At 41.7% G+C, this 22,535-nt stretch overlaps 1 protein-coding gene across 1 annotated transcript; it reads right to left on the minus strand.

Moving 5' to 3' along the window:
* Positions 1 to 3,637: 3,637 nt before the first annotated feature.
* On the minus strand, positions 3,638 to 21,392 carry LOC139159368 (vomeronasal type-2 receptor 26-like). The gene is made up of 6 exons (XM_070736686.1): positions 21,231 to 21,392; positions 16,536 to 16,733; positions 15,927 to 16,208; positions 7,788 to 8,015; positions 5,211 to 5,337; positions 3,638 to 4,548 (listed from the first exon to the last, which is right to left on the minus strand). Exons 1-6 carry the CDS (start codon positions 21,390 to 21,392, stop codon positions 3,638 to 3,640), a joined length of 1,908 nt encoding a protein of 635 aa, XP_070592787.1.
* Between the last annotated feature and the right edge of the window lie 1,143 nt (positions 21,393 to 22,535).

Raw genomic sequence — 22,535 nt, forward strand, 5'->3', positions numbered from 1 at the left:
GAAAAGCAGAAAAAACTCCCTTTTTAAATGTCAAAGGGGTTTTCTGGTACACACAAGGCACAGGTTAAATGCCATCCAATTTCTCACCCAGTAACTGGGAAATTGAGTCCAATTCCGAAGTCCAGAAAGTCCACACACAGTCTTAAACAGGGAAACAGCAAAACCACGATCTTGATGAAAGTATAAATCAGGTAAACTTCCACAAGGCTAAACCAGTACGCTGTTCTTTTTATCTGTAGCACTAATTACAGCAGTCCCACCCAACCACAGGTGGCCTCACTTCTCTCCTGTAATAATCCTTCAGTTGTTCTCTCCTATGCATCACTCTACGCATGCATGGGTCCATCATAAGTTCTTGTTCAGAATCCAGGGATGATAAGGATGATTGATCTCCTCCTGGGCTGTCTGCCAAACTCCCCTCTTCCCTGCTACTCACGCTTCCTTCATCAGAAGAGCCTTCGTCGGTAGATTCTATCGGGAGCAAAACAGGCCTGGGGCATGTGGATGTTTCCCCCACATCCACCTCCACATTCCTTGGGGCAGGAGCTGGAACACAACATTGGTTGACTGAGTTACTATGCCTATTCATTTGCTGACCTTTTTACCATTATCTCTCCCAGTTCATGAATATCTTAACCAGGCTGGGGTTCCCACTTACCACTGCTACTGGTGCTGATGCATGTGCAGCTCTGGGTGACCAGTGGGCGTGCATGTCAGAATGAGATTTGGCTTCTGAGCATGTGCAGGAAGCAAATTTTGTAAGAAGAAGTGTGGCCGTGTGACATTTTGGGGATTTTTTTTCTTTTGTGTATGCACAGAAGCAAAAAATTGCTGAAAATTGCCAAAATCTCTTTCTCTCATATGTCCTTTTGCAAGATTTTGCTTCTTGTGCATGGACAGAAGCAAAATATCACTGACATGCAGGAGTGAGCACCAGTGAAAATGAAGCTGTGTGCCCAGCTCCAGCTGATTATACCTCCCTCCCATCCTCCTCCTCCTCCTCAGAAAATGGCAGTGAGACCAGCACCGGCAGGAGTTGCAGGGGGGGCCTTTCCTCCCCCCTCTTTTCTCAACAGCTGATTGGCACCCATTCGCCTAGCTATCCAGCCTGAGGCAGGGGGCAACCCAAGAAGGAGACCACGGGAAACGCGAAGCAAATTGTCACCCTAGAAAGCGACACTGGTGAGGTTGTAAGTTGAGGACTTAACAGTTCACTTGCACGATAATCATTCAAGCCACTTCCACCTGGTCACATGCTCATCAAGCCACTTCTATCAAGTCACATGGCCATCAAGCCACACCCACAAAATAAGCCACACTCACATCCAGAGTTGCACTCACAGCTCCATTTCCATTACCAGCGCGGCGTCTCCCCACCTTTCCGGTAGGAACCCAAAACTGATTTTAACACTATTAAGATCTGATTCCCTGACTCAGGAATGTCCATACACATTTCCAACTCAAAAGTTCGGCCAGCCAGGAAGTAGTCTCCGTGATGTCAAAGCCCCGCCCCCAGAATCCTATCGTGGGATTCCCCACCTGCTGCGGCATCCTTTCCTGTAAAAATAAAAGGAAACAAAAGGAGGTGGGGAATTCCCCACTTCCTTGTTAATTTTTACAGAAAAGGATGCTGCAGCGGCTTGCTGCTGTTCAGGTTCGGGTTCGGGTTTGAGTTCGAGTTCGGCGAACTCACCCGACCTTCATGGCAAAGTTCAGGTGAGTTCGTCGAACCCGAACTTGGGTTCGCCCAACACTAGTATCAGGCAGAAGCCATTTTAGTTGGGGTTTTGGCCTGCCACAATTTATGCTATTTTAAATATATATTCTTTGCTATGGGAATTTGGGAGGGATAATTGCATGATGGATGTCTGCATGTAGCCATAACAGATTGTCAAGGTCATCTTTTAACTCTGCACTTCTACACTTGCACAGAAGGAGATGGGAGTTGCTGCAAAGTTGGCAGATGAAGATTGGTCAATGTGATAGACTTGGGGCTGTGGAGACAAGGGCTTGAATTTTCAAATGGGTGCAGAAACCCATGGGACTTCAGATTTGGGTTTCTCCCAGATGTGCCACCATGCCTTTTATAATAAATTGGAACTCTGATGAATACTTTGCTTTGGATCCTGATTTAATTTTTGATGCTATTTGGAAGCCTGACAAGAGGGAAAGGAAAGCATTTGTATGAGCAAACTACAACGTCCAAGGCAGGGGTGGGCTACTGCCTGGATGATGGGGGGGATGCAGTGTGGTAGTGAAAATGGAGCTCCACCCCAGAGCACCCAATTTGCACTGAAAGATGTTGAAAGAAAATGCAGGACATCCTCTTTGGGCAGCCTCTGTGTTAGTCCCAAAAACGTTTAAAATCCCCAAAGCCAGCGATTCTGTTAAAAACAAAAGTGTCTAGGAAAAATATAAGGAGATAAGATCTGGAATTAATTCTATGTGAACTGGGTTTCTGTCTCCCTCTCCTTTCCAAATGGCTATAGTATTCTGAAGAACAAATGTTATCTAGAACAGAGGTCTTCATAGCTGGATGGAGAATTCTGGGAGTTGGAATTCACAAGTCTTAACTTGCCAAGTTTGAGGACCCCTGGTCTAGAAAATAAAATGAATAATGCTTGAAACGTAATGTTTTGCCAGAAACTTTCATTTTGTTTGATAGTCTAATGAGCCGGGGTGGCGTAGCAGTTAGAGTGCTGTACTGCAGGCCACTGAAGCTGATTGTAGATCTGTAGGTCAGTGGTTCAAATCTCATTACCAGCTCAAGGTTGACTCAACCTTCCATCCTTCTGAGGTGGGTAAAATGAGGACCCTCATTGTGGGGGCAATATGCCGGCTCTGTTAAAAAAAGTTCTATTGTTAACATGTTGCAAGCTGCCCTGAGTCTAAGGAGAAGGGCGGCCTAAAAATTTGAATAAATAAATAAATAAAGGAAGGAGTGTTAAGACCATTATGTGGAATGGAACATTTTGGTATGTTCACTTAGGCTGCGAAAATAGCAAGGGACACTTTAGATTGAGTAAGTGATTATTTTGTGAGTGGCCATTTTAATCATGAGGGCACCGTTATGACAATGCTCAAAATGTGCTTTCAAAATTCTAAGTGAGATGTTTTTGTCATTTCACTGTTCTATAGCTGCTCACTTCTAGGATGTGGGTGAATTCGATGACCTGCTTGTTTTTAGTTTAGCTATGGGTATTGTTTTGAAGTTCTTGGAAAATCCTTGGTCAAGTCACATGATTGTCAAGCCACTCCCATCTGGTCACATGACAAGCAAACCACTCCTACCCAGTCACATGATCATCAAGCCACACCCACAAAATAAGCCATGCCCATAGTGTGGTAGTAAAAATTTTGGTAGCCCTTCCCTGGTCCAAGGTTATAATTAAGAAAATCAATAATATGAAATGATAAGTGATAACACATCTCACACTCAACCTTCAGCGTGATGCAGACTATTTGTTGGTTCCTGGTTGGGAATGAAAAAGTGTTACTATTTTAGTTACATTTATCAATCATAATTAAAAGCCATCATGGCAGAAAGAAAGAATTCTTAGAACACATCAAAAGGTTTTTATTTTCAAGATATCTTGGTTTATATTTCCAATTACTACTAATAAATAAAGCATCAAAATCAGAAGCCATTATGTTTTCTCATCATTAGATGCTCTTTTCTGTTCATGTGAGGTCTCAGGATGATGATGTAGCATTTGGGGACAAAGATGCAGCACAATAAGCCCAGGCTGGAAGCTAGAATGGAGAAGATTTGCACAGCCACCATATATTTCCCTTTGGTGCTCAAATAAGTGGGAACAAAGGAAAGCCAAACGCTGCAGAAGACCAGCATGCTGAAGGTGATCCACTTTGCTTCATTGAAGCTCCCTGGCAACTTTCGAGACATGAAAGCCACTATGAAGCAGATGGCAGCCAGAAAGCCCAAGTAACCAAGGGCAGTGTAGAACATGGTGTCTGAGCTTTCATTACATTGCAGGGAGATTTGTCCTGATTGAAAATGCAGATCAATATCTGGGAATGGGGGAGAGATTCCCAGCCATATCATGCAGATGCCCAGCTGAACTCCAGAACCAGAGAAGACAATAGTGTTGGGCAGACTTTTCCCCAGCCATTTTCTCATTCTGCTACCTGGCTTTGTAGCCAGAAATGCCACTACCACTGTGATAGTCTTGGCCAGTAAGGAAGAAACAGCAATTGAGAAAACAACACTGAAGGTGACTTGTCGAAGAAGACATGTCACTCTCTTCGGACGGCCAATGAATAGAAAGATGGTCAAGAAGGAAAGCAGGAGAGAGACCAGGAGAATGTAAGTGAGGTGCCGGTTGTTAGCTTTGACAATGGGAGTTTCTCGGTATTTAATGAAGATAATCAGAATCAAGCCAGTGGTTAGAGACAAAAAAGAGGCACAGAGTGCCAACATGATTCCCAAGCTTTCTTGATAGGATAGGAAACTTAATGTTTTGGGAACACACTGATCTTTCTTTTTATTGGGCTGCTGGTCATGTGGACACTTTTCACAGCGGGCTGCATCTAAAAAACACAAAGAACTGCTATGAGACTCTGTTTGCCACTCCGTATGCTGATTTCCGAAATTATTTACTGTTTTTCCTTTAATAAGAATTGCTTCATTAATCTCTGGGAATTCCCACTCTCAGTAACGGTCATACACAGCCCCAACACAAAGCTCTGGCTTCTGAGGCTTGAAAGATAAACAAGATCAGGCATTGTGTGGATGTATAAGCTCCTTTCTTGTTCCCGATCTTCCCTCCCTCCCTCCTTTCTTTCTTTCCTTCCTTTCTTTCTTCTATATAAAAATAAAATATTCATCATATTTAATAACAATTAAACTTGTCTAAGGGCAAGTTATTTACCAAGCTGGACTTGAGAGAGGCTTACTATCACATACAGATCAGGAAGGGGGATGAATGGAAATTGCTTTGAATTGTCCCCTGGGGAGATTCCAATTTAGAGTCATGCTCTTTGGACTGCAAGGAAGCCCTATGGTCTTCATGCAATACATCAATGAAGTGTTCCACCCTCATTTGTACAAGAGGGTTCTGGTTTATTTGGGTGACATTATACCTTTGTAATTGTTTGTGTACTTCAGCAGATGCAGGCTTTGACAGACTTGATGGAACTTGGAAGCTAAGCAGGATCTGGCTTGGTATGGATCTGGCTCCTGAGTCACTTACCTTCCTGGGTGGAGATTGTTCCTTCCTCACAGGGAGAACAGTCGTAACAGCAGACTGGTGTTCCCTCTCTCTTAAGTTTCTTGTATCCTGGGAGACAACTAGAAGTGCATCTAGAAAACGGCACCTTCTAAAAAGAAAATCCAGAGTAATCTATTTTAAGAGGATTTTTTTCTATACATGGAAATTTTAACTTTTTTTAACATTAATTTGGGTAATATGGTTAACAAATTATACACATTCACACACACCATTGGCTACTTTCATAAAATCTTTTGAGGAAAAATTAACCAAATTTCAGAATGACCTAGCGGGATGGATGAAATCAACCACTGAAATGGATTTATACTTCAAAGATTCTTGGTTCCATTCTACCAAGAGGATATGATATGACCAGACAGGGCTGCTCTCCAGCTGCTCCTGGATATTAAAAATGTTTGAAAATCTTCCAAGGATGAACCATAATCCCTAGTGTTCTGTGCACAACCTCAGAGCGAACCCAATGACTCAAAAATCCCTTATTTCATGGCAAAAATCACAGTCTTTATTGATAAAAGCACACACAGTGAAAAGCAGATTTAAATGGCAAGGAAAAGAGAGTTATTTCTCTGTCTGCAGTGAAGCATTAACAAAGTCTTGAAAAAGTGCCAAACCTGGCCTAAATGGCATTCCTTAGATAACAAATTCCATTTATCATTCAATAATATAAATCAGCTCACCGAAATCCCAGGCAAAAGTAATCCAACAGAGAATATTTTTTACTGAAGCAGAAATCATGGTTTTGAAGCCTTTTTCAACCACTCCAAAACCTTTTCCATTCAACGGTGGTGAAACACCACACCCCATTACCCAAAATCCTTTGCTTTTATACTGCCTGGAAATGACATCACACCCCAAAGAGCTAAGGAGGTAAGCTAATACTGTTTACTATGCAACTCCTCTTGCCTTCTCAGCAATCTCCTATATCGAGGATCTATCCATGAACTATCTACTCTATTGTCTTTAACATCCTCAAACTGTCATATCAGACCCCACTAGTGGTTCCTTGGGTTCATCCAGGTCACTCTCACTCCCTGCATCAGCTGGCAAACCCACTGGCTAAGGGTATCCAGAGGGGCCTGGCTCATCCTCCTCAGAATCTGACATGACCTGAGATGGACAAAGAGCACTCACAACACCTCGGAGTAGTCCATTTTTAATAGGATTTGGATCCAGAAATCACTTGATATTTATTTTATTTATTTATTTATTTATTTATTATTTAGATTTGTATGCCGCCCCTCTCCACAGACTTGGGGCGGCTCACAGCAAGATACAGCAAATCATGACAAATCCAAATAAATTTAAAAGATTTAAAAAGATTTAAAAAGAACCCCGTTTACTAACAAACACACACACAAACATACCATGCATAAATTGAACATGCCCGGGGGAGGTGTTTCAATTCCCCCATGCCTGACGGCAAAGGTGGGTTTTAAGGAGTTTACGGAAGGCGGGGAGAGTAGGGGCAGTTCTAATATCTGGGGGGAGTTGATTCCAGAGAGTCGGGGCCACCACAGAGAAGGCTCTTCCCCTGGGGCCCGCCAACTGACATTGTTTAGTTGACGGGACCCGGAGAAGGCCCACTCTGTGGGACCTAATCGGTCGCTGGGATTCGTGCGACAGAAGGCGGTCTCGGAGATATTCTGGTCCAGTGCCATGAAGAGCTTTAAAGGTCATAACCAACACTTTGAATTGTGACCGGAAATTGATCGGCAGCCAATGCAGACTGCGGAGTGATGGTGAAACATGGGCATACCTAGGTAAGCCCATGACTGCTCTCGCAGCTGCATTCTGCACGATCTGAAGTTTCTGAACACTTTTCAAAGGTAGCCCCATGTAGAGAGCATTACAGTAGTTGAACCTCGAGGTGATGAGGGCATGAGTGACTGTGAGCAATGAGTCCCGGTCCAAATAGGGCCGCAACTGGTGCACCAGGCGAACCGGGGCAAACGCCCCCCTCGCCACAGCTGAAAGATGGTTCTCTAATGTGAGCTGTGGATCGAGGAGGACGCCCAAGTTGCGGACCCTCTCCGAGGGGGTCAATAATTCCCCCTCCAGGGTAATGGACGGACAGATGGGATTGTCCTTGGGAGGCAAGCCCACAGCCACTCCGTCTTATCCGGGTTGAGTTTGAGTCTGTTGACACCCATCCAGGCCCCAACAGCCTGCAGACACCGGCACATCACTTCCACTGCTTCGTTGACTGGACATGGGGTGGAGATGTAAAGCTGGGTATCATCAGCGTACTGATGATACCTCACCCCATGCCCTTGGATGATCTCACCCAGCGGTTTCATGTAGATATCATTTATTTATTTATTTATTTATTTATTTATCTATCTATCTATCTATCTATCTATCTATCTATCTATCAATCTATCTATCTATCTATCAATCAATCTATCTATCTATCTATCTATCTATCTATCTATCTATCTATTTATCTCAAACACTATAATTTTCCGCCCACCCCGAAAAAAAATTAGAGGGAACATTGATGACAGTGAATCAATTATACAAGCCACAAGCAACAGCTACCTCTTTAAATGATGTTGGCCATATGATGGCACTCTCGTTGATGGAGAATGTGATTTCTGAAGAGGCCACGCTTTCTATCTTTCCAATTTTCACTGCCCTATGAGAGTTATTTGGAAATATTGCCCATTGTACAATATAAAAGTCAGTGACGGGAATTTGATTCTCATCCATATAAATGTATTTTCCTGAAATATTATGAAGTTGGAAGTCTCTCAGAAAGCGATGAAACTAGAAAAAACACAAATGATTACTCCTGTACATTCTAAATTTCTTTCTTTTATGAAATTTATTTACTTACTTACTTACTTACTTACTTACTTACTTACTTACTTACTTATTTACTTACTTACTTACTTACTTTCTTACTTTCTTACTTACTTACTTACTTACTTACTTACTTACTTACTTACTTACTTGCTTACTTACTTATTGGATATGTATCCCGCCCCTCTCCGAGGACTCGGGGCGGCTCCCATATACAATATCAAGTCTAAAATTGAATTATTTATTTATTTATTTATTTATTTATTTATTTATTTATTTATTTATTTATTTATTTATTTATTTATTTATTTATTTATTCAATTGGATTTATATGCCGCCCCTCTCTGAGGACTCGGGGCGGCTCACAGCATGTACAAAAACAGAACAATAATATGAATATAATTAATAATACATTAAAACAATCATTAAAATTCTAATTAAAAGAGAACATATCAAACCAATCATTCAACAATCATACTGAAAACCATTCATTGGTCACGGGGAGAGATCTAAAAACCCCAAGCCTGGCGGCAAAGATGAGTTTTTAAACTCTTTTGGAAGGCGAGGAGGGTGAGGGCAATCCGAATCTCCGGGGGGAGCTGATTCCAGAGGGGACGCCTAGGTCCCACCAGCCGACATTGTTGGGTCAATGGGACCCTAAGGAGACCAACTCTATGGGACCTCACCGGTCGCTGGGATTTGTACGTCAGAAGGCGATCTCAGAGATAGTCTATATTCTAATAGTCTAATAGTTAATATAGTCTAATAGTTAATATAATTAACTATTCTAAAACCCTTGGAACATTAAAAATCATTCATTCACTTTCAACAACAAACATACTTTGCACTCATCAGCCAGAAGCTAGGGTCTAGTGACCCCAAGCCTGGCAAGATAGATAGGTTTTCAAGTTCTTATGGAAGGCAAGAAGGTTGGGGGCAGTACGAATCTCCAGGGGGAGCTGATTCCAGAGGGCTGGGGCCCTGACAGAGAAGGCTGTTCCCCTAGGCAACATTGTCTAGTTGACAGGACCTGTAGAAGGCCGACTCTGTGGGACCTAACCGGTTGCTGGGACTCATGCAGCAGAAGGCGGTCCTAATTACAGGTCACCAACATATTTGGACTATGGCAATCATACTGTGTGAATACTCCTGCTGTACAAGGTGATCATCCCACTATGGCTGCTTCACCACCTTTGGTCTCAGATGCCCATCTCTCCTTTCAGCAAAAGCACCACTGTCACAATTTGCCTTTTGATGTATTATTCTATCTTCATGCATGAATGTCCAAAATGCACCATTCCTGCTTTCCCAACCATTGTAATTCTTCCTGAACTCTCCTCCTACATCTTTTCCCATGTTACTTAACAGAAGGAAACCTGCTGGGGTTTTTTACAACTTTTTAATCCATTGTTTTGGGATGGAGTTGGGGTGACTGAGTGGAGCTGAGCGTTTACTGACTAGATGCCCTTCATGAAGCTACGCAGAGTTTTCAGCAGATATTTTCTATAAAGAAATATCTACTGCTACCTAGGCTTGAACCCTCAACCTTCTGAGGCAAGCATCTTCACTGCATCACTGAGAAGGAAACATGCTAATATTTGGACACATTATAAAGAAATGTTCAGTTCCAACATTTTCCTTCCTGAAAATTCTTATTTATACCATTTTTTTTTTAGGATAGAATTCTTTATTGGCCAAATGTACCATATTTTTCAGTGTATAAGACGCACCTTTTTACCTCAAAAAAGCGTGCCAAAATCTGGGTGTGTCTTATATACCGAATGCAATTGGGTGGTGGTCAGCAGTGGCGGAAGCAGCCCTCCTGTAGTCCGGCAGAGGCAGCTTTCCATGCGGTTTGGCGGCTGGCACTGGCCTCCGCTACCAATGTACATGAGAAGCCACTATCGCTGGACTACGGGAAGACTGCTGCCGCTGCTGCTGACTGCCACTGCAGTCACCCTGCCGCAAGTACTCTGGACTCCTTCCCACCACCGCACACACACTTTCCTTTGCTGCCATCCCCACTCTGGTCTCCTCTTCTGTCTCTTACGTTAATGCCGTGGAGCTAAGCCGAGCTTTTGCTGGCAGCGGCATTTGAAGTTGTTACAGCAAAGGATGTTGATTCAAGATTCATGGTGAAAGAAATGGAAACTGCAGTTTAATGTTTCCAAATGTAAAATAATGCACTTGGGGAAAAGGAGTCCTCAATCTGAGTATTGTATTGGCAGTTCTGTGTTAGCAAAAACTTCAGAAGAGAAGGATTTAGGGGTAGTGATTTCTGACAGTCTCAAAATGGATGAGCAGTGTGGTCGGGCAGTAGGAAAAGCAAGTAGGATGCTTGGCTGCATAGCTAGAGGTATAACAAGCAGGAAGAGAGAGATTGTGATCCCCTTATATAGAGCGCTGGTGAGACAACATTTGGAATACTGTGTTCAGTTCTGGAGACCTCACCTACAAAAAGATATTGACAAAATTGAACGGGTCCAAAGATGGGCTACAAGAATGGTGGAAGGTCTTAAGCATAAAACGTATCAGGAAAGACTTAATGAACTCAATCTGTATAGTCTGGAGGACAGAAGGAAAAGGGGGGACGTGATCAAAACATTTTAAATATGTTAAAGAGTTAAAAACTTCCAGGAGGGAAGTGTTTTTAATAGGAAAGTGAACACAAGAACAAGGGGACACAATCTGAAGTTAGTTGGAGGAAAGATCAAAAGCAACGTGAGAAAATATTATTTTACTGAAAGAGTAGTAGATCCTTGGAACAAACTTCCAGCAGACGTGGTTGGTAAATCCACAGTAACTGAATTTAAACATGCCTGGGATAAACATATATCCATTGTAAGATGAAATACAGGAAATAGTATAAGGGCAGACTAGATGGACCATGAGGTCTTTTTCTGCCATCAGTCTTCTATGTTTCTATGTTTCTAAAACCAGGGGGGGGGGAAGTTGCAAGTGCCGAACTGCCACGCTGCTCTCCTCGGTGGCTGGGAGGGGGAAGGAAAAGTGGCCGTGACAAACCTACCAAGGGAGAGAGGCGCCAAGGAGAGCAGCCGGCAGCTCGGCACTTGCAATTCTTTTCCCCAGTCTTGAATCAACCTCCTTTGCTGTAGCAACCTCAAATGCCTCAAAAAAGAGGATGGAAGCCAGAAGGAGAAAGGAGAGAGGAGAGAGAGAGAGAGAAATAGCAATACGTTCTGAGGTAAGCAATAGGTACGATGGTGAGAAAGAGCAGGAGGAAAAGTTCCACCATGATGGTCCGCTTAGAAAGCCGGCAAGGGGGCCACGAGAGCTTTGCTTGAAGCTTCTTTTTCAAAGCCTGATTCAGTGATGGGATGAGTTGCCCTGGCTCCTTTTCCCAGGCTCTGGCATTTCCTCTCTGCCTCAAAGTGAAGGCTCGTTTGCTTCCCCTCACCATCTCCTCCTCTTCCTCCTCCGCTGTGTGTCACTATCCCCATGCCCTAGTTCAAGGTAAGACTATCTTGTGCTCGTGGAAAGTCATAAAAAGAGCCGAGCGGGGAGTTGGGGGGAGGAGATCTTGGAAAAAGGGAAGATGTCATTGCCATTTTATATATTAAAGATGCTGAAATGAAAAGAGTAAGGGAAGAGGACATTCATCCCTGAAACCTTTTATAACAGTGGTTTGAGCTTTCATGGAATAACAGGATCCACATCCTTGAGAGATTCCCACCTTTTTGTCTTATTTTTGAGTCTTTTGTTATTCCCTTGTTGTCCATACAGGCTTTGACACAGAAGTCAAGGTTTGAAAAGTAGTTTACACATCTCATTCCACACAAAAATGGCCGGCAGATAAAAACAAAACAAAAGCCTCTGCTTTATCATCTGCTCTCCAACTCTTGCCAAGGCTTGTAAAAAATCCAAGAATGTTTTTTTTTTAGTTTTCAATCTTCAGAACCTTAAGTTCTAGAAGGCAGTGCCCCCCCTTCCCCTCACATTTTGTAACTAGTCACCTTCATGTAAGAAAATAATATAAATATACTTAAGCACAGATTAATCTTAACAAAAAAACCCACATTAGCTTCATTGAAATGCAATGCAGAGAAATTACTGGAAAGTTTTAATGCAGTGTTAAGATATGGACATGATATAGTCATACATCTCAGGGAATGGGAAATAACCATACATTCATCTTGAGATGTGCAATATTGCCATAGAAGACAGAAAGGTCTGGTCTCCAAATGACTGAGGGTAGATTTATGAGTGCACGTAAGAATTGGGAGAGGAGTGGATATGTCTATTTAGCACATCTGTTCCCAAAACCTCTAGATCCAGACCACATCAGTCTTCCGACCACAGTGCAATCCATTAAGGCAGCAGCATGGTTGATCCAGAAATTGTCATTTATGTGATTGCTTCAGTGATGCTATTGCAAGATTACTTGTGTAGCTCACTTGATGTTTAACAGTTTTCCAGTATTTTCTGGTATTTTATTAAACAATATAATACTACACCATCTGGTTGAGAATACTTTTTTCCTTGTTTTTCTCCTCTAAAATCTAGGTGCGTCTTATACATCGGTGCTTCTTATACACCAAAAAATATGGTAATTGGACACGTAAGGAATTTGCTTTTGTTGCATATGGACCAGATTACTTCTGGAACTGCCTGCTACCGCACGAATCCCAGCGACCGATAAGATCCCACAGAGTTGGCCTTCTCCGGGTTCCGTCGACTAAACAATGTCGTTTGGCGGGCCCTAGGGGAAGAGCCTTCTCTGTGGCGGCCCCGGCCCTCTGGAACCAACTCCCCCGGAGATTAGAACTGCCCCCACCCTCCCTGTCTTTCGTAAACTACTCAAGACTCATTTATGCCGCCAGGCATGGGGGAGTTAAGATATTCCTTCCCCCTAGGCCATTACACCTTATGCATGGTATGTTTGTGTGTATGTTTGGTTTTATAATAAGGGTTTTTAGTTGTTTTATTAATTGGATTGTTACATGTTGTTTTTTATCATTGTATGCCGCCCCGAGTCTACGGAGAGGGGCGGCATACAAATCCAATAAATAAATAAATAAATAAATATGGTCTCAGTGTACATAAAAGTATACATTTCAACTTTCATCTAGAGGTGGCTTCCTCCCAGTTCGGACCAGGAGCGACCTGCTGGTGATGTCACGATGATGTCACAGAACCGATTTGGTCAGTGTCAGTTTGTGGGTGCTGACATCTTTTAAATTTTTTAAAAATATATATTTATTTATTTGGGGGGGATTTTTTAAAATTTATTTTTCTTCTGGGCATGTGCAAAAGCCGAATTCCCAGCACTGCACATGCATTGCCATCTTATTTTCACCTTTTTTTGTGGGTGATTTTTTTTGCTTTTTGGGGGTAATGTCCATGTGGCCACACAGTGAACTGGTTGCGAGGTAAGTTAGAACCCACCCCTGCTTCCATCCCTACACTTTGCCTAGATGTCTCTCTTCCTTCTTTTATATTTATTTTTGGAAGAGCAGAAAGGAACAGGAAAAGGCCATGGGATCTGCTCCTCCTTGAGAGGGCAAATACTAAAGCAAAATTGCAGTGGTGAGTGTCAATCCATGAGCAATTGGCATTAACCTGTAAGGGACCAACTGTCCTGGTTGTGTCCTGAAAATGCTATAAACCACTTTGCTAAAAATCCATTCTTCTGGTCTAAAGGTAAGATATAGTCAACACAAACTAATCAAGGGAGAACAAGGTGCTTACTGTTTCATTGTAGTGATTGTTTAATGGTCAAGTGGAGATAAGAGACAGGGTGGCGCAGTGGTTAGAGTGTAGCACTGCAGGCTACTTCAGCTAACTGCTAGCTGTAGTTCATCAGTTCAAATTTCACCACCGGCTCAAGGTTGACTCAGCCTTTCATCCTTCTGAGGTGGGTAAAATGAGGACCCAGATTGTTGGGGGCAATATGCTGACTCTGTAAACTGCTCAGAGAGGGATGTAAAAGCACTATGAAGTGGTATATAAGTCTAAATGCCATGTCTATTGCTCTTTTGTTCTTTTTCAATACTGCATTCCCTTTACATCTCATACCAATGCAACTTGCCCAGTTATGTAATATTCACCAATCTTTTTTTCTCTTCTAAGCCTTTGTTTTTGGTAAGTGGAAATTTGGGAACTGATGTTAGAAACCTATTCGTCATGGTTGCATCTCACCTCTCCAAGCTTCATGAGCCGGCAGACTGACATATGGGGTGTGGGATATTCAATATAAGGAAGAAACCCAGCTGAACCATATGAGAAGTTACAGACAGCCAAAGTCAAGTAACAGTATGCACAGCTGGGAACCAATCATTGGTTCCCTTAACAATCTACAAGCACCTAATTGGACATTTGCAGATAACCAAGGAATGACTGGTAGTCAGGGGGGAGGGAACTTTCCTTTGTGTTATAGTGGCTATGGTGCAGTACTGCAAGCTACTTTAAGACTACTGTAAGTACTGCAAGTAATTTTAAGACTACTGAAGTTTGCAGATGATACAACAGTGATCGGACTCATTCGAGACAATGATGAATCCGCATACAGATGGGAAGTTGAACAACTATCCTTGTGGTGTGACCAGAACAATCTAGAACTGAACACACTCAAAACCGTAGAAATGGTGGTAGACTTTAAGAGAAACCCTTCCACCTCTCACAATACTAGACAACACAGTATCAACAGTAGAGACCTTCAAATTTCTAGGTTCTATCATATCTCAAGACCTAAAATGGTCACCTAACATCAAAAACATCATCAAAAAAGCACAACAAAGAATGTTCTTTCTGCGCTAACTTAGGAAGCTCAAACTGCCCAAGGAGCTTGCTGATACAGTTCTACAGAGGAATCATTGAGTCTGTCATCTGCACATCTATAACTGTCTGGTTTGGTGCTGCAACCCAACAGGACCGACACAGACTTCAGAGGATAATCAGAACTGCAAAAAAACAATTGCTGCCAACCTGCCTTCCATTGAGGACCTGTATACTGCACGAGTTAAAAAGAGGGCGGGGAAAATATTTACTGACCCCTCACATCCTGGACACAAATTGTTTCAACTCCTACCCTCAAAATGTCACTACAGAGCACTGCACACCAAGACAACTAGACACAAGAACAGTTTTTCTTTCCAAATGCCATCACTCTACTAAACAAATAATTCCCTGAACACTGTCAGACTTTCTACTAAATCTGCACTTCTATTCTACTAGTTTTTCTCATCATTCCTATCACCCATTTCCTCCCATTTTGACTGTATGACTATAACTTGTTGCTTATATCCTAAGATTTTTATTAATATTGCTTCTTCATTGCTTATTTGACCCCTATGACAATAATTAAGTGTTGTACCACATGATTCTTGACAAACGTATATTTTATTTTATGTACGCTGAGAGCATATGCACCAAGACAAATTCCTTGTGTGTCCAATCACACTTGGCCAATAAAATTCTATTCTATTCTACTTCTGCTGACTGCCGGTGCCTGCAATTTGGACAGTTCAAATCCTACCAGACTCAGGGTTGACTTAGCCTTCCATCTTTCTGAGGTGGGTAAAATGATTGTTGGGGGCAATAGGCTGACTCTGAAAACTGCTTAGAGGGCTGTAAAGCACTGTGAAGCAGTATGTAACTCTAAGTGCTATTGCTAGTGTCTGCATGGAAACAAACCTGAGATTCAGCTTATGCTACTTCTATACCCATTTCCAAACTCCAGTAAAGTATACTCTTGACAAAACAAATGGCCAGGAGTCTTTCTTTGTTAGATGACTGAGTGAGATGGTTGACAGCACCATTCTGCATCATCATGCCCCTCCCATCTTAAAAAGATAACTAAACGAACAACACAATTGAAGAAAGACCACTGGTGGAACCTCAAAGGAAAAGTCTTACCTGCCATGGCCGCAACCTCCGGAGTAAAAAGTGCCCTCCAACCCTCAATCTCCTCCTATTCAGTTGCAAAGGATAGGCAGCATTTAAGGCCAGGAATAAAGCCTGAAGACTGTTGTAAATGCTGAAGGCATCTTCAGAGACGATTCTGAGCATTTCACGACGTGCAAATTCCCACCTCTCCTTTTGTATGAATCTTATCCAAACCTTTTTAGATAGCACAGGTCTTGAATAGAAGGGCAGAAAGGCTGTTTTCACAAGCTTGTTGATATTAAGCGTGTCTAACTTAAAATAATCACATGGTGCAATTTTTCGGGAAAAAGTTGAAAAAGATAACAAAATATGTTTATGATAGAGATTAACATGTTGATAAAACGATCTGATCCCTATGTCTGTCAAAGCAGTGACAATCCACACTTTTCCCCCAAATCCTTTTGGATGATATTCAAATTTTGGAATGATTGATGCTAGGGAGATGGAGGCTTGTAAGTTCAAGTGACATACAAAAACGTTTACCTCACTGTGGGCATAATGAAGAAATGTCCCAATTTTTCTCTCTTTATTTTTCAGTGGTATGCTTTGTGAGAAAGCGACGCAGACACCCTTTTTTACAGCTGAAAGTGCAAAAGAATTTCTAAACGTTTCCCCTTCTTCATTGTCTGGAGCAAAGAGACCGATCCATGTCCACCGGAAATGCAGAAGCAATTTGACAGTTGCTAAGTGAGGAGGTTCCTGCTTTGGGATCATTCGATAGGAGAAAGGAAACTGATGTTTCTGCTCAGGAATCTGGTTGATAATCCCATAGTTGATCTAGGATGAAACAGAGAAGGTGGGTGATCATTTTCTTCTTAGGCCCAAGTAGGAATACAAACATCCTTGATTTTCAAGCTGTGAAGGGCTACCAAAATGTTTACTACCACACTGTGGGAGTGGCTTATTTTGTCGGTGTAGCTTGATGGTCATGTGACTGGGTGGGAGTGGCTTGCCATCCAAGTGACCAGGTGGGAGTGGCTTGACAATCATGTGACTTGTCCAAGGATTTTCCAAGAACCTCAAAACAATACCCATATCAATGGACTCAAAACAAGCAGTTCATCAAATTCACCCACATCCTAGAAGTGAGCAGCCATAGAACAGTGAAATGACAGAAACATTTCACTTAGAATTTTGAAAGCACATTTTGAGCATTGTCATAAAGGTGCCTTCGTGATTAAAATGGCCACTCACAAAATAATCACTTACTCAAAGGCAACAATCTAAAGTGTCCCTTGTTACTTTCACAGACTAAGTGAACATCCCACTCCATTCCACATAAAAGTCTTAACCCTCCTTCCTGCAGACTACCAAACAAAATCAAGGTTTCTGGGAAAACATTAGGTTTCAAGCATTATTCATTTTATTTTCTAGATCAGGGGTCCCCAAACCTGGCAACTTTAAGACTTGTGAATTTCAACTCCAGAATTCTCCAGCCAGTTATGAAGACCTCTATTCTAGAGAATACTATAGCCATTTGGAAAGGAGAGGGAGGCAGAAACCCAGTTCACATAGAATTAATTCCAGGTCTTATCTCCTTATACTTTTCTTAGACACTTTTGGTTTGTGGCAGAATCACTGGCTTTGGGGGTTTTAAACACTTTCGGGAAGAATGTAGAGGCTGCCCAAAGAAGACACCCTGCCTTTTCTTTTAACATCTTTCAGTGCAAATTGGGTGCTCTGGGGTGGAGCTCTATTTTCGCTTCCGCTCTGCGTTCTCCCCCATCCAGGCAGCAGCCCACCCTCTTTTTCAAGCATGAATTGGGTTCTCTCTGTCTTGTCTGACTCTTCTGTATTGGAGTCATACTTGATTTCCCTCCAAGGGAAAGGAGTAATATGTGATTTTTAACAAACCTTGACTTTACCCTTGCTCTAAGTGAGAACCACAGGCAACATAATATGACCACTTCTGTTCAAGGACTGAACAGAAGTGGTATATTTTGCTTCTGGGTTCTGCCAAGACAAAGACATTGGAATACTCCCTCCCATCCCCACCCCCACCCAAATAGTGTCCCCTGGCATGTTTGAACCAGCAACATGAGAAAATATTATTTCACTGAAAGAGTAGTAGATTCTTGGAACAAACTTCCAGCAGACGTGGTTGGTAAATCCACAGTAACTGAATTTAAACATGCCTTGGATAAACATAGATCCATCCTAAGATAAAATACAAAAAAATAGTATAAGGGCAAACTAGATGGATCATGAGGTCTTTTTCTGCCATCAGTCTTCTATGTTTCTATGTTTCTATGTTTATTTGCAAATGGAGAAATGATTTCTTAAAGTAAAGAGATAGTTTGGTCTAACGGCAAAGGCTAAAAAACATGGACTGTTAGTCCCAAAGGTGCTTTTTCAAGAGGCGAAAGTTTCTCGGTTTTCTTTTTGAAGACATTTCACTTCTATCCAAAAAGCTTCTGGGTTTTCTTTGAAGACGTTTCACTTCTCATCCAAGAAACCTCTGATTGGATGGTCGAGGATGGAAGCGTTTATACTCCTTGCAGAGAGCAGGTCATTTGCATCCTTTTAGTAAATTGTTAAAGTCACTTGGAGGTTTATCTGTGTTGTCCGGGTGGTGCAAATGAGTATGGAGGCTTCTTGGAAGTGCTGAAAGGACTGTGTTGTAGATTGGAGATAGTTGATGTCGTATCTCTCTTCCTCTATTGAGAAAGGGCTGTTAAGTTTGACATAGATGGCCTCTTTGACCCATCTTTCAAAACAGCATTCCTCTCTGTCCAAAATGTGGACTTTGCCTCTTGAAAAAGCACCTTTGGGACCACCATGACATGGATGACTGAGAATCTCCGTAGATATGGGCCTGTGAGCTGTTGTACATCCTTAGGGATGAAACCAACAGGATGACTTTGGGCCAGTTGCTTTCTATCACCCCAACACACCTCACCAGTGGTTTGCTTGGGGAAAATGAGAGGATGAAGTATCTGAGAAACCGCCTTCTGCCGCACGAATCCCAGCAACTGGTTAGGTCCCACAGAGTTGGTCTTCTCTGGGTCCCGTCGACTAAACAATGCCGTCTGGCGGGACCCAGGGGGAAGAGCCTTTTCTGTGGCGGCTCCGACCCTCTCGAATCAGCTCCCCCCGGAGATTAGGACTGCCCCCACCCTCCTTGCCTTTCGTAAACTCCTCAAAACCCATCTCTGTCATCAAGCTTGGGGGAACCTAGACACTTTCCCCTTGCCTATGTAGTTTCTGTGCACAATATGACTGTATGTATGCTTTTATTTACTGGGGTTTCTCTTTTAGATTTTTATATGCATAATTGCTATTTTAGATTCTAATTATTAGATTTGTCATTATGTATTGTTTTTATCACTGTTGTGAGCTGCCCCGAGTCTACGGAGAGGGACGGCATACAAATCTAATAAATAATAATAATAACTATTAGATATGTTCGCCATCTTGTTTGCCATGTTTAGATTTTTTAAAATCTAAAATAACATTTAAAAAGTAGCATTTCCCCACTTTTCCTTGCTTGCACTCCCCGATGCTTCCTTTGGGTATGGATGAATTAATATTTTTATTGCCATTCTTTCTCTTGGAGGAAACTCAGGTGATTGAAATGACTGGAAGATAAGGGAGACAGTGGAGGCAGGAAGAAAAGATGTTGTCAACAAGAATGCGAATTTCATTTCGAGCGATGATTGAGCGATCTTCAGCTCACGTATGAATAAAGACATCTGATCTGAGTAGAAATTAGTGACACAAAAAGGGGACTCCTGTGAAACGATCTAATTTTTTAAAAAAATGATATGCACAGATGCCAAGTTTTTTTTTTTTTTTTAAAAAGAAGCATTTAGATTCATGATAGAAATATACTATCTCAGGGTCCTTTTCAAGTTTCCCATCTGGTTTCATTTGTATGTTGTTATGGATCACATACAGGTAGTATTTGACTTATGATAATTCATTTAATGACTGTTCTAAGTTACAGTGGCATTGGAATAAAACAACAGCCTATGACTAACCCTCACATTTAAAATTGTTGCAGTATCCCTATGGTCAACAATCAAAATTCAGGCAAATACAACTGGCTTGTGTTTACATCAGTTGCAGAATTCTGGCGTCACAGGATCACCATTTATGATCTTCTCAGGAGGCTTTCAACAGGGGTGAAATGCTACTGGTTCAGCCTAGTCTGACCATACCAGTAGCGATGGCTGGTGGTGGTTCAAAGAAACATAGAAACATAGAAGACTGACGGCAGAAAAAGACCTCATGATCCATCTAATCTGCCCTTATGCTATTTCCTGTATTTTATCTTAGGATGGATATATGTTTATCCCAGGCATGTTTAAATTCAGTTACTGTGGATTTATCAACCACGTCTGCTGGAAGTTTGTTCCAAGGATCTACTACTCTTTCAGTAAAATAATATTTTCTCACCTTGCTTTTGATCTTTCCCCCAACTAACTTCAGATTGTGTCCCCTTGTTCTTGTGTTCACTTTCCTATTAAAAACACTTCCCTCCTGGACCTTATTTAACCCTTTAACATATTTAAATGTTTCGATCATGTCCCCCCTTTTCCTTCTGTCCTCCAGAATACACAGATTGAGTTCATTAAGTCTTTCCTGATACATTTTATGCTTAAGACCTTCCACCATTCTTGTAGCCCGTCTTTGGACCCGTTCAATTTTGTCAATATCTTTTTGTAGGTGAGGTCTCCAGAACTGAACACAGTATTCCAAATGTGGCCTCACCAGCGCTCTATATAGCAGGATCATAATCTCCCTCTTCCTGCTTGTTATACCTCTAGCTATGCAGCCAAGCATCCTACTTGCTTTCCCTACCGCCTGACTGCACTGTTCACCCATTTTGAGACTGTCAGAAATCACTACCCCTAAATCCTTCTCTTCTGAAGTTTTTGCTAACACAGAACTGCCAATATAATACTCAGATTGAGGATTCCTTTTCCCCAAGTGCATTATTTTACATTTGGAAACATTAAACTGCAGTTTCCATTGCTTTGACCATTTATCTAGTAAAGCTAAATCATTTACCATATTACAGACACTTCCAGGTAGTGGCGGCAGTGCGAGGCTACACCGACCCACCTGGATGTCATCATTTTATATTCTTTTAGCCCTTTGTGCATGCCCAAAATGTTCACCTCTGAACCAGTAGGGAAGATTTCACCTCTGACTTCCAACAAGCAAATTCAATGGTGAATATGAATTCACTTAATGACAGTGTGATTCACTTAACCACCCTGGTGAGTCACTTTAACAGCTGTGGTGATTGTCTTCATCATCTGTTCATACCTGTGGGATTTTGTAGATGCCCAACATGGTTGAAATACAGGTAAAGAGCTCAGAATCTGTTCCTTCAAGCACAACCAACAGTTTTTTGCGTTTTCCACAACTGTAATTTGGGACATTTTCCTGTCCTATGGAAAGTGAGTCTATCATGGCCTCATATGTCATTCTAGCACTGAAGAAATTCTCATAGATACTGTAGCCCAGGGTGATGTTGGGCAAAATCCTTGGACTTTGGTTGATCAGATGAATGGCAAAAATGAAGGGCAGGATGTGCCAGATACTCCGAATATGACTGCAAATTAAGACATTAGATTAAATTAACAAAAGATGGAAGGGACTTTATAGGTCATCTAGTCCAAACCCCCACCTAAGCAGGAGACCCTACACATTTCTGATAAATGGCAGACCAATCTCTTCTTGAAATCTCAAGTGATGAAGCTCCCACAACTTCTAAAAGCAAGCTGTTCCATTGGTTGATTGTTCTCAGTGTCAGAAAAATTCTCCTTATTACTAGGGTGAATCTCTACTTGATCTGTTTCCATCCATTATTCCTTTTCTGGCCTTCAGTTGCCTTGGAAAATAGTCTGACCACCTCCTCTCTGTGGCAGCCCCACTGCACACTGCTGGCTCGTATTTAACTGGTTGTCCACTAAGACTCCAAGATCCCTCTCAGGGTTACTGCTATTAAGCCAGTCTATATGTTTACTTTTGTTTTTCCTTGGTAAAGTGTAATACTTTTCTTTTCTCTACATTGAATTTCATTTTGTTAGATAGGGCCCAGGGCTCAAGTCTGTCAAAATCCATCTGGATCTTGAACCTATCTTCTAGGGTGTTAAATACTCCTACCAGATTAGTATCATCTGCAAATCTGGTAAATTCCCCTTCAATTCCCTCATCTTTTATGAAGATTTGAAGAATACTGGGCCTAAGATGGAACCTTGTGGTACCCTACTGCTACTTCCCTTCAAGTAGACATAGACCCATTAAGGACTACTCACTGAGTATGGTAAACTTCACTACCCATTGAGTACAGTAAACTTCAGATATTAACAGGTCTAGAAGGAGAACATATTAGATTTTTGATGCAGCTTTCAACCTTCAGTCATTTTTTAATGTTTAGTGCTAGATGCATTTTTTATGTTTAATGCTGGTTGTATTTCATATTTGGGATTTTTTAGTACATGATTTTTAGTTTTTGTTGTTGGTTTCAGATGTTTGTTTTCTTCTTTCTTTCTTCCTTTCTTTTGCTTTGTTTTCTATTTTATCTTTGGAAATAGAGAGTAAATAAATAGATAGATATTAACGGAT

The sequence above is a fragment of the Erythrolamprus reginae genome, chromosome 2 (assembly GCF_031021105.1).
Source record: "Erythrolamprus reginae isolate rEryReg1 chromosome 2, rEryReg1.hap1, whole genome shotgun sequence".
Lineage (NCBI taxonomy): Eukaryota > Metazoa > Chordata > Lepidosauria > Squamata > Dipsadidae > Erythrolamprus > Erythrolamprus reginae.